The sequence below is a fragment of the Molossus molossus genome, unplaced genomic scaffold (assembly GCF_014108415.1).
Source record: "Molossus molossus isolate mMolMol1 unplaced genomic scaffold, mMolMol1.p scaffold_m16_p_17, whole genome shotgun sequence".
NCBI classification, from domain to species: Eukaryota; Metazoa; Chordata; class Mammalia; order Chiroptera; family Molossidae; genus Molossus; species Molossus molossus.
Window position 1 is genome coordinate 31,420,964 of NW_023425352.1, and position 16,369 is coordinate 31,437,332.

The following is a 16,369-nucleotide window of genomic DNA, read 5'->3' on the forward strand; positions in this document are numbered from 1 at the left end:
TTCACAACCTTTTTTTTTTTTTTTTTTTAAACTAGGAAATTTCATATAAAGGCAAGTAGTAATTTACCAATACAATTAGATTGGGAGAAAAAAAAAAAAAGAGGCCCTAGAGAGGTTTAATGAGTTCTTTGAGGGCACACAACTAGTTGGTGACTAAATACTAGAACATAATTTTTTCTTCTTCGTCATGAGAATTCAGCCTCACAAGGAAGGCTTTACCCAAGTGAGACCCAAATAGAGAAAAGAAAAAAAAAAATTGTGAAGAAGAAGCAAGGTGCTTCATTTATTATTATATCATATCAAGACAGTTTTTCTTAAAAATAGCCAAATAGCCCTGGCTGGTTTGACTCAGCAGCAGAGCATCAGCCTGTAGACCAATGAATCGTGGGTTCAATTTGGATCAAGGGCACGTACCTTGGTTGTGGTTTCTCCAGCCCTGGTCAGGGTTGGGCAGGAGGCAACCAGTCATGTGTCCCTCTCATGTCAATGGTTCTTTCTCTCTCTCCCATCTGAAGATAAATAAAAAAAATCCTTAGGTGAAGATTAAAAAACAAACAAACAAACAAAAAAAGCCAAATATCCTACCTACTGAATGTCACACAAAAAAGATGTTTTGAAGTTTGTTTCATAAAAACTCCACAGATGTTGACATTCAATATAAGGACATTTTCGAATGAGTATAACATGACAACCCTCATTATATTTGAAATTCTGTATTACCTGTCTTTGTGTAAGGTTATATTTCTTAATTTTGTGATAGTTTTTATAGTTAATTTATATTTTCTTGAGAAAATATACTAAAACCTGGCTTATAGAGAGGTGAAAATTACAGTTTAAAAATATGACATATTGTATCCTAAACACCACAAAATCTTAAGGTCTAAATGGAGGTCATTTAGTCTAGCCTTCTAATCACTCTTAGTGTTTAATTCATGTAATCAGATTATGAAGAGAATTTCCGTTAGCATTACGACACTAGTTTTTACTGCTATGTATCAGCCTTATAATCCCTAGTCCCTGAAATTTCCCTAATATCAATGTTACATATAACTCAGATAAGATGCACTTGAACCTTCTAATTAACCTCAATCAAAGATACAGTTCAAAATATAAAATTCTCCTTTTAGGCTTTCTTAGTTTTTCTCCTTTTAATCAATTCTCCTATTGCCTAGGGCCTAAGGCACAATAATCTAATCTGTCATCAAAAACCACTGCAAACTCACTTACCCTTCAGTCTAATTTTATACTTTCAATATAAATAAGGTACCTACAAAAATTGTCTAGATTCTACTCTATCTATCCCCTCTACCATGACCAAAAAGTATCTTATCAGCCATTAAATGTACTCCATGGGGTAGAACTTAAGTCTCCTCACCCCCACTCCATATAGTTAAAAGTTCTCATATTTTATAGGGATTTGTAAAAAATGTGAGTGTCATCTTCTCTGTCTTGAGGTTAATAGAGCTCTGAACATATTTAGATGGAGTTTTAAACTCACCTTAATATAACAAAATCACATTTAACACAGACCTTGGTCTCGTACTTGGGACTAATTATCATGAAGTAGCTGGGAGAAACAGTAAGAGGAACCAGTTTTTTCCTTTTCCAAGCTAGTTTGTTCTTTGAGGTTCTAAGTAATACTGTTAAATTTGAGTAACATAATGGTATATAACTAAATATAGACATAGGTAAATATAAAAGCAATTTACGTTTTCGCCTCTTAGTCGCCATCTTGTCATGTAGATAAATTCCATAGTATGATCCTTCCCCATAATTTCACCATTGCACAGCACATCCAACTTTAAAAAGAATAGTTAAAGACCCATTAACATACATAATTTTGAATCTATAAGTGTTTTATGTTTTTCAATTTAAAAAAAGATTCAATTACAACAAATAGAAATATTATCCATTTATTTAAAAAGAACACTTTTAATTAAAAACACTGATCCATCTCGTAAGTATTAATTCAGATATGAGTACCATGAAGAACTGTTTGTCTTGTCCCACTTAACCTGTATCTTAAGTTCATACACAACATTTTGAAATGTAATTTAGATTTTTGCAGTCTATGTCTGTGCAACCTTTAAGATTTCAGACACATTTTTGTGATTGCCTCTTACTGAGTAAGAAACTGGAAACCTCACAGTAGCTCTGCCTTATAGATTCTCTCAGAATCCTTTCCTCTTCACAACCCCAAATTTGAAGAAGTTTCATTCCTCTCATTAGTTTGTATTCGAAGAGGGTAAATGAATGAATGTGGATTTGTGATGTATGGGGCCTTGGAGGCACAGGGCAGTTTCTGGTAACTGCCGTAGCTAAATTGACAGCACAGTCAGGACCACGCCACTGGCCTATTCCCCTAGGGCTCTCAGCGTCTGCTTGGCAAGGTTGATAAATTGCATTAATACTTACATGACTTCTCACCCTGCATGAAACTTCAAAAAAGGGTTGTACTTATCGATGCTCACTTTTACTCTAGTGTTGCAGGAACCAAACAACCCCAAACTCCTTAAGAAGGCCATATAAACTGTGACTATGGTTTACTAATTCAACAAAGCATAATCAAGAGTTTATCATAAGTCCCTATAAATGAAACATTTGGTTCTCTAGCTATTAAAAGCAAACTGACAGAATTTAATGTAAAGGGTGGAAAGGGGGAAGAAAAATGGGTTTTAAGTAATTGTTTGGCTAGACAGAATAGTTTTGAACTTTAAAATGAGTATAGCTCTAATTGTATTAGACAAATTATTAGCTAAAATATGTTAATTTTTTGATGATTTATGGTGACTTACATGGACCTCAAAATGTTTATAATTTTATGTTTAAAATAACAAAATAGATCCTTTCATTTGGTCTCACCTGTCAAATTCATAAGCAAAGTAAAGGGACTTAGTTGGGAGGCAATTCTTAATCAGGTGCACTGCTTCTATTATTGTTTAAAACGAAACTATCCTGCCTCAATTAGCAATGCTGTTACAGGATCTTCAGCTGTCAGGTATTTCATTAAGTCATCCCCCTACATATTGTGCAGCAAAATAAGGGGGGACCAGTAAATATTAGTGAAAAAATCATAGGAAAAGTCCTTTGCATTGGGAGAAAGAAGAGCTGTCAGCACAAGGAGTCTCTTCCCTTCCGTCACTCCTACGAAGCAATATGTGTGCCAGCAGGAAGACTGTGTGAGAATAACAGTTCTCTCAGCTCTAACAACTTCCTGAAAACTAGAAAATAACTCAGTGTCACACTTAAAAGTAAGGAAATAAAACTGCACGTGGTATCTTGCAAGACGGAAATAAAGTGCAAAACCAAATCATAAAAAAACCAACTTTCTATTTTCACTGTTGTTGTAGCTGTAAACTGTTATTACCTTACTTTTACCAAGTACATGGGCTTTAATTCTCACAATTTTTTTCCTAATGTAAACGCTGGTATTTCTGGAATTTTTTTTTTTTTATATTTGTAGAACCAAGCCATAACAAGAAGTTTTAATCCATAGATTAGTAATTTGAGAGATTTTAAAAAGTAATCTATCTCTCCCCTCCTCTCTCTAAAATAAAATAAAAGTAAGCTCATGATCAGAAGTTTCCTCAACATATAGACTTAATACCTATCAGTGCCTATGTTTGAGTCCTATTTTATTTCTGCTGTGATGACTGTTCATGTTAATGTTACTGTCCATAGCCTAAAAAAAAACTATGTTGCCTTTGATGTCTTTGTTTATATAGGAAATTGGTCTTTGTCGTTAGTTTTTTTGGATGCTACTATCAGAACCCAAAGGGGAGGAAGAGAGGTCATTAATACAAGTTGTAACACTGCTATTTGGGTAGTAGCCATGTTTTCTCATTATGTTATAGCCACACCTCTAGAATCACAAACATTTTCTAAACATTGAATACATTATAAGCTGTGTTGTGATCAACATTAGGGCACTTTCTCTCTCCTGTAAAGAAACTAGTAAACTGCATATATGCAGATGTAATCCTAAAACACTAGCTTTTACCTAGTGCCAAACAATATTACTTTTACATACCATGGAATTAAAGGAACATTATTTACAAAATCCCTTATGAAAATGTTTTATATGCTAAAAAAGAAGTCTGTGAAGAACTGGTAAAAATAGATCTGAAAGGTCTCAGATTAAAAATAAAAAAACACACATAAGAGACACATCCTAAAGCACGTTGTTATAATTTAAAAAAACAACAATCCATTTAACTGAGATATTTATCTTGAGAATACTTAATGTTATTTAAGTATCTCCTCTAATTATAAAACACTAAATGCATTAGTATCATGTTTTAGTCAGGATGTTAAATAAAAAAATAGGGCCCAGACGTTGTGGCTCAGTGGATTGAGTATCGTCCCATGGACTGAGAGGTCCAGGTTAGATTCTGGGTCCCAGCACATGCCTGGGTTGCAGGCTTGACCCCCCCCCCCCCAGTAGGGGGCCTGCAGGAGGCAGTCAACTGACGTCTCTCTCTAATATATGTTTCTATCTCTCCCTAAAGAAGAAATCAATAAAAAAATACAGATTACATAGAATATTACATTATAAGAATTAAATTTTTAATAAGAAAATAACCAAAGTTTCCACAAATTTTAATTTAAATGTATTCTCAGTTAATTTTCACTTGTTAGAATTTTACTTTAGGTCAGAATTATCAAAATGATCAAGGTTATATTACTAACTTACCTCATAAGAACTTGGAAGTTTTAGTTTTAAACTTAGAAATTTTTTAATAGTTCCCACAGTTACACGTGTAGAACACCGAATGAATTTCTTCATTAAACCCTAAAGAAAATAAAGATTACTAATTAAAATATTCTACCTTGTTTATAAAGAAACCACAGATGTCAATTCTACTACCATTTTGAGTTATTTTCAAAATGTACTCTGAAAATGTTTCAATTCCAGCTCTTTAGTCCTTGCGAGTGAAAATGTTCCTAGGACATCTTGCTTCCCTACATGTCATTTCATTAGTTTGGCTCAAATACTCTTAAATTTTTTTTTTAAATGTTCCTAACTCTCAGATACATGATATTCTTCAAGAATGTACTCTCATGTGTACTAAGAAAATCCTGACAAATAGACAATCTGCATACCTCCAAACATTTTGGTAAAGAACTAATCATGAGTTTAATGAAAGTAAAGAAAGGTAATAAAAAAACATATAAATATTTTTACCATGTAATGTCACTTCTAAAAACATTAGGAACATTTTTTAAAGTCTCATAACTTTTAAATATTTTAAAAAGAAGCGGTGATTTCTCTAGGAGCCCTAGGGGTCAATAGAGAGATGCCAGTTAGTCCATGAGCACCCCAGCAACTAAGTCATGTAGAATGGACTTTTAGTTGGGGAGAAACATGACCAGTTGGTGTCTTATGGGTGGTGGCAATATTTTACAGGAGAAACAAGTTCTATGTGCCTTGATTTTTCTCATTTCTTTTCTAATTTACTCTTTAAGGCTGACTATCACAAATATAAAAACCAATTCAGAATGAATTAAAATGTGGTTGTAGACATGGTAAACATGAATGAATCTGTAAAACAAACTTACATCCCCAAATCTTAGAAAATATCAATACTAAAACAAAAACAAAAACAAGCAACTGGATCTTTTAAAGATATAAAGTATTACTTCTACTTAATATGTATAGAAAATTAGGTAGACAATTTGGAAATGTTCTTAAATTTACTAAGTCAAAAGGAGAACTGTCCTTTGCCCTGGCTGGTTTGGCTCAGCAGTTAGAGCGTCCACCATGTGGTCCAAAGAGTTGTGGGTTTCATTCTGGCCAAGGGCGCGTATCTCTGTTGCGGTTCCTTCCCAGCCCTGGTCAGGGTTGTGTGGGAGGCAACCAATCAATGTGTCTATTTCTCCCTCCCTCCCACTCTATCTGAAAATCAATGGAAAAATATCTTTGGGTGAGGATTAAAAAAGAAAAAAGAAGTACAACTGTCCAGTCAATATGTATTTGTTAACAAATGTATTCTCAGGAAAATATATTTCCTAGCAAAGACCAACAGCAACAAATCTACAAATGATACTAACAATTCAGATGGTAAAGCAGGTGTCCATTAAAAACAAATACACTCTACCCATTTCAAAGAGGAAGACTGACATTCTAAACAGCATGAAAATAAAGGGATAAATATACACGTAGATCTTCTCTGTTATCTGTTCACATCTCAACCACACCAAGGTTTCCTGTCTTTTTTTCTTGCTCCAAATGGCTTGCACATTTTATAGGTCCCAGTTAAGTTAGAGAATAATGTGAGGCTACTGAAAGACCCTCTAAGTGTATTATCATCTGCAGAGAAATCTGTTTGTTGAAAGAAACTGCAGAAATGATTATGAAATAAATAATCTTTCAGAAATTATTAATAATGATAGAGATGTCAAGAATAGAGAAGATTTTTAGAAAGTAGGAAAGAGCTCATTTCTGGAATTTATAATACAATAAAGTTTGACACTAATCTAACAAAATTCCAGCCTAGAATTCAATATTTAATTTTGTAGGTAGACAATAAAAATACAATTATTCATTCTCTCTCTATAGAAATACTTTATATCAGAAAACCCTTGTTGCCTATATCTGGGATTGCTCTACAGATCTCTGAAAAGTAACTGACACATTTTCAGAGGGGCAATGACAATTAAGACTGTTCAATAGATGATGAGAATGGTAGAAAGAAACTTAAAGAGGTGACTAAGAGCAGTGCTTCTTCCCTACCATTTTATTTCATGACACACAGGGGAAAGGGAAACATCTGTACTATTCACCGGGGGTTAAAGGGAGACTGCTGCCTGGGGCCTGGATGTTGTGGCCCAGGCCTTGAGGAGCTGCCCCGAGGGATCACCATTTCAGGCACACTTGTATATTTGAAGAAATAATTTATGGAAAGAGATTTGTGTTTTGTTTTAAGAATGTTACCTTTCCCTTTCATGACACAATCTCCTTGCTTTCTAATCTTTTCCTTCTAATTCAGGCCAGAAGTGAACAGTTCAAAATATGCTCCTTTCTGCTTGATGATATGGTTACCTTAGAGTACTCTTTATTCCTTTGTTCTAGAAGAGTTAAAAGACTGTATCTGAAATTAGATAGTGGGCCACATCACAAATTAAATAGGCTTCCAGTTCTAGGATACAATTTTAAAAATTCTAGTTCTTATAATAATTGAGTTTTTGTTTGTTTGTTTCTTAAACCCAAACCCCTTACAATGGTTTTTCCCTCATCTTCAGGTGGTATGGTTAGTATGTCCACCAGCTAAAGCAATTGTTAAGCTTGACCATGACTTTTTAAAAACTGAAATGTAATTCAAGTATCATAAAAGTCACCATTTAAAGCATACAATGGAGTCTTTTTTAGTATAGTCATGAGGTTGTGCAACCATCACCACTATCTACTTCCAGGACATTTTCATCTTCCCACAAAGAAACTCCAAACCCATCAGCAGTCACTGCTCATTGTTCCCTCTCTCTAGGCCCTGACAACTGCTCATCTGGCTTCTGTCTTTTATGGATTTGCCTATTCTGGACAAACCATATAAATATAATTGGACAGTATGTGGTCTTTTGTGTCTGGCTTCTTTCACTTAGCATGTTTTCAAGATTCATTTATGTTGTACATATTGTGGCATGTAGCAATATCTCATTCTAGTTTACAGCTAAATAACACTCCAAAGGGTAGATTTATTTTGTTTAAGCATTCATCAATTGATGGACATTTTGGGTTGTTTTCACTTTTTGGCTATTATAAATAATGTTGTCATGAACATTCGTGTACAAGATTTTGTGTGAACATGTTTTCAATTCTCTTGGGTATATATTTAGGAGTAGAACTGTTGGGTCATATGGTAACCCTCTAACTTCCTGAGGAACTGTCAAACTGTTTTTCACACTGGCTGCACCATCCTACCTTCTCACCAGTAATGTGCATGATTCCAATTTCCCACTTTCTTCCCATTTATTATTTTTCTTTAAAAAAAAAAAAAAAAAAGCCTTCCTAGAGGGTGTGAAGTGATATCTCATTGTGATTTTGATTTGCATAACCCTAATGATTAATGAGGTTTAGCACCTTTTCATATACTTATTGGCCATTTATATAGCTTCTTTTGCCCACTCAAAAAAATGGGTTGTTTTTATTGTTGATACTGTAAGAGTTCTTTATAAATTTTGGACACTAAAGACTTATCAGATATGTGATTTACAAATATTTTCTCCCATTCTTTAGGTTGTCTTCACTTTCTTGACAGTGTTCTTTTAATTTTGATGAAGTCTAGTTTATATTTCCTTTTTTCTTTTTAACGTTATTGTTGAATGTATTACAGATGTCCCCTTTTTCCTCATTGACCCTCTCGTGTCCAATCCTGCCCCCCTCCTGCCTTCCCCACACTATTGTCTGTGTCCATTGATTATGCATATATGCATAGAAGTTCTTTGGTTTATCTCAGCCGGCCCTCCCTCCCCACATCCCTTTGAGGTTCATCAGTCTAATAACAGATTTATACTTCTTAATTCCTTCATCTTTCTCACCTATCCCCTCAGCCCCCTCCCATCTGGCAACCAAGAAAAAGTTCTCTGTATCTATGAGTCTGTTTCTGTTCTGCTTAGTCATTTTGTTTGTAGATTCAATTATTGATAGATATGTATTAATTGCCATTTTATTGTTCATATTTTTGTTCTTCTTCAATAAGACTCTTCAATATTTCATATAATACTGGTTTGGCGGTAATGAACTCCTTTAGCTTTTTCTTGTCTGGGAAACACTTCAAATGTCCATCAACTTTAAATGATAGCTTTGCAGGACAGAGTAATCTTGGTTGTAGGTTGTTGCTTTTCATGGCTTTGAATATCTCTTGCCACTCCCTTTTCTGGCCTGCAAAGTTTCTTTTGAGAAATCAGCTGTCTTATGAAAGCTCCTTTGTAGGTAACTAACTGCTTTTCTCTTGCTGCTTTTAAGATTTTTTTGTCTTTAATCTTTGGCATTTTGATGATGATGTGTCTTGGTGTGACCCTCTTTGGGTTCATCTTGTTTGGGACTGTCTGTGGTTCCTGGACTTGTATGTCCGTTCCCTTCACCAAGTTGGGGAAGTATTTTGTCATTACTTTTTCAAATAGGTTTTCAATTTCTTGCTTTCTCTCTTCTCCTTCTGGCACCCCCATTATGAGAATGTTGGCACACTTAAAGTTGTCCCACAGTCTCCTTACAATAGCCTCATTTTTTTTGGATTCTTCTTTCTTTTTGCTGATTTGACTGGGTAGTTTTTGCTTCCTTATAGTTCAAATCGATGGTTTGTTTCTTGGCTTTACCTACTCTACTATTGATTCTCTGTAAATTATTCTTTATTTCAGTTAGTGCATCCTTCATTTCTGACTGTCCTTTTTTATGTTGTTGTTCTCACTAACTTCCTTGGAGGTCTCCATAGATTCTTTAAAGTCCTAAGTTCTTTGAGCATCCTTATAACCAGTGTTTTGAACTCTGCATCTGATTGATTGCTCATCTCCATTTTGTTCTGTTTTTTTTCATTTGGAACATGTTTCTTTATCTTTTCAGTTTGGCTGCTTCCCTGTGTTTGTTTCTATGTATTAGGTAGAGTTGCTATATGTCCTAAGCTTCGTAGGGTGGCCTATTGTTTAGGTGTCCTGTAAGATCCAGTGGCACAGGCTCCCTGGTCACCACAGCTGGGCCTTTGAGGTGCACCCCTCTGGTGTAATTGAGTCTTGATTGCTGTTGGCATGTCAATAGGAGGGATTTACTCAGGCTGATCAGCTGCAAGGACTGGCTGTGCCCACTACCCACTGGCCCCTGACTACCCCGGAGGATCAGCTGTGTAGGGGCCCACCACACAGAGCAAAATTTACTTCAGCAGCAGGGTTCCAGTACCCACTGAGTCTACTCATCGAGTATGTCACTTGTGGAGGTGGTTGGGCGGTGGTGTCTTGATGTGGTCTGAAGCTGTCCACTGAGCATGCTGGCTCTGAAGCAAGCAAGCCTCTGCCTATGTTCTACCAGGGGCTACCCAGCATAAGCCATAAAGTGATCTGCTGATGGCTGCTTCTTGTGCTAGGCTTGGAGGTGCCCAGGAAAAGCTGTGAACCAAGGCTGGCTGCTTCTAGTGCCAGTCCTGGGGCCACTTAACGAGAGGTATGGGGCTCCTTGAGACCAAATGCTGCTTGATTAAGAGATTTCAGGAAAATTTGAAGCAGGATCCATGACAGGCCAATCCTATGGTAAAGCCATTGGAAACAGCTTGTGTGGGCCCGAAAGTTAAGTGGGGCAGGGCCTCAGGGAATCACCAAGGCAGGGCAAACAGTATGCCAGGCTGCTGGAGTCCCAGATATGGCGGCTATCGGCCCACCATGCAGGAAGGGCTCACCAAAGGAAAAAGGCTTTCATCAGCACATCTGTCTAAGAGAAAGCTGCCTCTCCAACCCTCGTCCCGAGGCCAAACATCTCTTTCCTGCACATCTCTGGTGCCTTTCAAGCTGCCTCCCCTCTGAGCTGGAGCACAGAGGGAGCAAGTCCAAGTAAGTCTTACGTGGGCCCTTTAAGAGAAACTGGGACCCCAGAAGCCTCAGCCTCCCTCAGCCTCAGTTCCCTTTGGATTTTCCAGTCAGAAGTGATGAGGACTTCTCTTCCTGGCACTGGAACCCTGCTGGGAGTTTGGTGTGGAACGAGGACCCCTCACTCCTCAGTGAGGACCTTCACAGCCGAGATATCTCTTGATTTTTTTTTTTAAATACTTCATCACAGAGAAATTAAGTTTGTTTTTGTTTTTATCCTCACCCAAGGACATCTTTACCATTTTTTGTTCAGATAGAGTGGGAGAGAGAGAGGAGAGAGAGAAACATCGACGTGAAAAGAACACATCGAGTTGTTGCCACCCATATGACCCAACCAGGGCTGAGGACAAACTGCCACCGAGGTACATGCCGTTAGCGGAAACCGAACCCGGGTCTCTCCAGACCACAGGCCAACACTCTAACCACTGAGCCAAACGGGCCAGGACTCTCCTGATTTTTATCTGCCACATGTGGGTGTGGGACCAGCCCTTCCACGCCTCTGCCCCTCCTACCATCTCGATGTAGCTGCTTCTTTAATTTTGTAGTTGTAGGACTTCCATTCAGCTCGATTTCAGATGGTTCTGACTGGTGGTTGTTCTGTAGTTTAGTGGTAATTTTGATGTGGATGTGGAAGGAGGTAAGACCACATTTACGTACACTGCCATCTTGACCGGAAGTCTAGTTTATATTTTCTTTTTTTTAAATCCTTACCCGAGGACACTTTTACATTTATCTTCAGATAGAATGGGAGGAGGAGAGAGAGAAACACTGATGTGAGAGAGACACATCAAGTGGTTTCCACTCACACGACCCCAACTGGGGCCGGGGACAAACTGCAACCGAGGTACGTGCCCTTAGCTGACCCTCCAACCGCTGAGCCAAACTGGCCAGAGCTATATTTTCTTTTGATGCTTGTACAAACTGATGGTATCATATCTAAGAACTCACTGCCAAATTCAAGGTCATGAAAATGTATGTTTTCTTGTAAAAGTTTTAGTTTTATAAAACGTGTGTGTGTGTGTGTGTGTGTGTGTGTATATGTGTGTGTGTATATATATATATATATATATATATGAAAGTTTTACAGTTTAACTGTTACATTTAGGTACTTGATCTATTTTGGGTTAATTTTTGTATGCAGAATGAGGTAGGGATCCAACTTCATCTTTTTGCATGTGGAAATTCAGCTGTTCCAGCACCATTTGTTGAATGTGCTATGCTTTTCCTTGGATTATCTTGGCCCCATTTCAAAAATAAATTCATCATAGATGTATGGGTTTATTTCTGACACTCGATTCTACTTCACTGATCTGCATGTCTACCCTTTTGTCAAGTGAGAGTTTTTACTGAATCTGAAGAGCAATTTGGATAGGATTGCTTTATTAAGTTTTCCAATCCATGAACACGGGATGTCTCATTTATTTAGGCCTTCTAAACATTTTGCAGTTTTCAGTGTATCAATAGTACACTCATTTTTGGTTAAATATATTCTTATGTATTTTAATTATTTTTGATGCTATTATAAATGGAATTAATTTCAATTTTGAATTGTCATTCCAACTTTATTCCTAATTCTTATATTCTACAACTCTGTTAATAAGCTTATTAACTATAATAGTTTTTCTGTGGATTCCTAAGGACTTTCTATATACAAGATGGTGCAATCTACAAATACAGTTTTACTTCTTTTCCAGTTTGGATGCTTTTAATTTCTTTTCCTTGTCTAATTGCTTCAGTTAGAACCTCTAGCATGATGTTGAATGGAAGTGGTGAGAGAAGACATCCTTGCCTTGTTCCTGATCTTACGGGGAAAGCTTTCGGCCTCTCACCATTAATGATGGTGATAGTTGTGGGTTTTTTGTAGAAGCCTTTTATCAGATTGAGGAAATTCCCTTAATGTGTTGAGTGTTGGACTTTGTCAAATAATTTTTATCTGTTGAGATGACCATGTGTCCTTTTACCCCTTTATTCAATTACTATGGTGCATCGCCACTGATTAATTTTGCATGTTGGTCATGGTATATAATCCTTTTTATAAGTTGTAAATTCAGCCTGCTAGTATTTTTTGAGGATTTTTGTATCTGCATTCAAGAAAAAAACTCGTCAGTTTTCTTTTAAACTTTCTTTTTACAATTTTTATTGTGGTGTAAAAGCACATAACAAAATTTACCATCTTAACCATTTTTAAGTGTACAGTTCAGTAGTGTTTGTGTGTATTCACATGTTGTGAAACAGATCTTCTGAACTTTGCATCATGACAGACTGAAACACTATATGGATTAAATAACAACTCCTTTTCACCCCCTCCCTCCAGTCCTTGGTAACCACCATTTTACTTTGTTTCTGTGAGTTTAACTAGATACCTCAAGTGGAATCACGTAGTATGTCTTTTTTTGTGACTGGCTCATTTCACTTAGTATAATCCTTCAATTCACCTATGTTGTAGAATATGAAATTTTTAAGGCCGAGTAATATTCCACTGCATATACCATATTTTGTTTAAATTATCTATTGATGGACATTTGGATTGCTTCTACCTATTGGTTACTGTGAATAGTGCAGCTATGAACATGGGTGTCCAAAAATCTCTTCAAGACTCTGTTTTCAATTTTCTTGTACATATCCAGAATTAAAATTGCTGGATCATATGGTAGTTCTTTTTTTTTTTTTTTTTTTAATTTATTTATTTTTCAAGAAGCCTCCATGCTGTTTTCCATAGAGGTTGCACCTTTTATAACTTTACCAATAATGCACAGGTTCCAATGTCTCTACATCCTTACCAACACTTGCTATTTTGTTTTATTTTTGATAGTAGTCATTGTGATGGGTGTGATATGTTATTGTGGTTTTGATTTGCATTTCTCTGATGATTAATGATGTTGAGCATCTTTTCATGTGTTTGTTGGCCATTTGTATGTCATCTTTGGAGAAATGTCTACTTAACACCTTTGTCTAATTATTTGTTTTTGTTGCTGAGTTGTAGAGCTCTTTTATGTTCTGGATATTAACACCTTATCAGATACGTAATTTGCAAATATTTCCTCCCATTCTGTAGGTTACCTTTTCACTCTGATTGTGTCCTTTGATTCATAAAAGTTCTTTTATTGTGATGTCTTTGGTTTTGGTATCAGGTAATATTGGTCTCATAGAATAAATTAGGAAGTGTTTCCTCTTCTGTCATTTGGATGCATTTATGACAGATTGGTGTTAAATTCTTCTTTAAACATTTGGGCTTTACTTTGTGGGAACATTTTTATTTTAAATTACTAATTTCATCTCTTTGCTTGTTATAGGTCTATTCATATTTTCAATTTCTTCTAGAGTCAGTTTTGGTATTTTGTGTCTGGAGATTTTCCATTTTATCTAGGTTACCTAAATTTTTGGCATACAATTATTCATAGCATTCCCTTATAATATTTTCTATTTCTGTAAGATTACTAAAAACATTCCTTCTTTCATTCTTGGTTTTAGTAAGTTGAGTCCTCTCTCTTTTTTCTTTTTTCTATTAGTCTATCTAGCAAAATACTGCTAATTTTGTCGATCATCAAGAACATTTTTTTGGATTTTGTTAACTTTATTGCTTTTCTATTCTTTCAATTTTTTCCAATGTAACATTTATTAATTTCTTCTTTTGCTTGACTGTTTTTATTATTTTTTTTTAGAGAGGAAGGGGGAGAGAGAAACATCGATGTGAGAGAGAAACATCAATTGGCTGCTTCCACGTCCCCCACTGGGGATCAAACCCCAAACCCAGGCATGTGCCCTGACTGGGAATCAAACCAGAACCTCTCAGTCCATGGGATGATGCTCAATCCACTGAGCCACATGGGTAAGTCTGCTTGATTGCTTTTCGTTTGCTATTTTTTCTAGTTTCTTAAGGTAGATTGAATTATTAGAGATCTTTATCCCGTTTTAATGCAGGTGTTTGTCGGTATATATTTCTCTCTATGCACTGCTTTCACTACACCCCATAAGTTTTGGTATGGTGTGCTTTCATCTTCATTTCATCTCAAAATGTTCTCTAATTTCCCCTGTGATTTCTTCTTTGACACATTGCTTATTTAGAAGTGTATTGCTTATTTCCATATATTTGTAAATTTTACCAAGTTCAATATTCATTTGAGAAAAACATGTATTCTGTTGTTGTTGGGTATTCTATTGATGTCTGTTAGGTCTAGCTAGTTTTAGTGCCATTCAAATCTTGTTTCCTTATTGACCTTTTGTCTAGTTCTATTACTGAAAGTGTGGTATATTGTTAAGCTGTCTATTTCACCCTTCAATTCTGTCAGTTTTTGTTTCATGTATTAAGGGGCTCTGTTGTTAGGTGCATTTATGTTTATCACTGTTATATCTCCTTGATGGAGTAACATTTTTGTAATTTAAAAATTACCTTCTTTGTCCTGAGCATCATCCCATGCACCAAGAAGTTGTGGGTTTGATTCCTGCTCAGGGCACATGCCTGGGTTGTGGGCTCGATCCTTAGTAGAGGGTGGGCAGGAGACAGCCAACTGATGTTTCTCTCCCTCTTCCTTCTTCTCTCTCTCAAATCAATAAAAACATATTTAAAAAAAATATCCTTCTTTGTCTCTGATTTTTGTTTGATATACTATAGCCACTTTTGCTCTTTTAGTTACTGTTTGCATGGCATCCCCCTGCCCCCTCCACCACTACCCCTAATCTCCTATTTTCAACCTATTTCTGTCTTTGAATCTAAGGTATGTCTCTTGTAAACAGCCTATAGTTGTATTTGAATCTAAGGTATGTCTCTTGTAAACAGCCTATAGTTGTACCATGTTTTTTTTAATCCTCACCTGAGAACATCTTTCGATATTTTGTTCAGATAGAGTGGGAGGGAGAGAGAGAAACATCGATGTGAAATGGACACATCGAGTGGTTGCCACCCACATGACCCAACCAGGGCCAGGGACAAACTGCAACTGAGGTACATGCCCTTAGTGGGAACCGAACCTGGGTCTCTCCGGACCGCAGGCAAACTAACTGCTGAGCCAAACCGGCCGTGGCTGTACCATGTATTTTTATCCATTCTGGCGATCTGCCTTTAACTGCGGAGATTAATTCATGTCCATTTAATGTAATTACTGATAGGGTAGGATTTATAGTTGCCATTTTGGTACTTCTATTTTAAATATCTTAGATCTTTTTGTTCCTGTTTCTCAATTACTGCTTTATTTTGTATTAAAGATATATCGTTTTCATTGCCTTATCTAATTTCTTTTCCTATATATTTTCAAGTTATAATCTTTGTGGTTTCCCTCAGGATTACAATTAACATCTAAATGTTTAATAATCTGGTTTGAAATAATACTATCTTAGGGAGGGAGAGAGACATCAATTGGTTGCCTCCTGCATGACCCTGACTGGGGCTGGGGATCAAACCTGCAACCCAGGTATGTACCCTTGAGTGGGAATCAAAACCATGACACTTCGGTCTATGGGCCGATGCTCTAAGAACTGAACCAAACTGGCCAGGGCAATACTATCTTAATTTTAATAGTGTACAACAATTTGCTCCTACATACCTCTGTTCTCTTTCCCCCAATCCCCCCCCAACAAAGTTTCAAACAAAAAATACATTATTTTGCCTTTTATATTTACCTATGTAGTTACCTTTATCAGTGCTTGTTATTTATTAATGTGGATTTAAGTTACGGGCTAGTGTCCTTTCATTTAGGCCTGAAAAATGCCCTTCATTATTTTTTTGCAGAGGTGTGGTAAGTACACATTCTGTTAGTTTTTGTTTATATAGAAATATATAAATAATTAATAAATAATAAATATAGAA

General features: G+C 36.3%; 1 protein-coding gene across 5 annotated transcripts in view; it reads right to left on the reverse strand.

Moving 5' to 3' along the window:
- The window catches only part of PCGF5 (polycomb group ring finger 5), a 71,725-nt gene that overhangs the window by 10,334 nt on the left and 45,022 nt on the right, over positions 1-16,369 (reverse strand). For all 5 annotated transcript variants that reach the window (XM_036265006.1, XM_036265004.1, XM_036265005.1 and 2 more), the window contains 2 exons: positions 4,694-4,792; positions 1,710-1,799 (listed from right to left, as the gene is read on the reverse strand). In XM_036265006.1, coding sequence (XP_036120899.1) covers positions 1,710-1,799; positions 4,694-4,792 — 189 coding nt within the window. The remainder of the gene's footprint in view (positions 1-1,709; positions 1,800-4,693; positions 4,793-16,369) is intronic.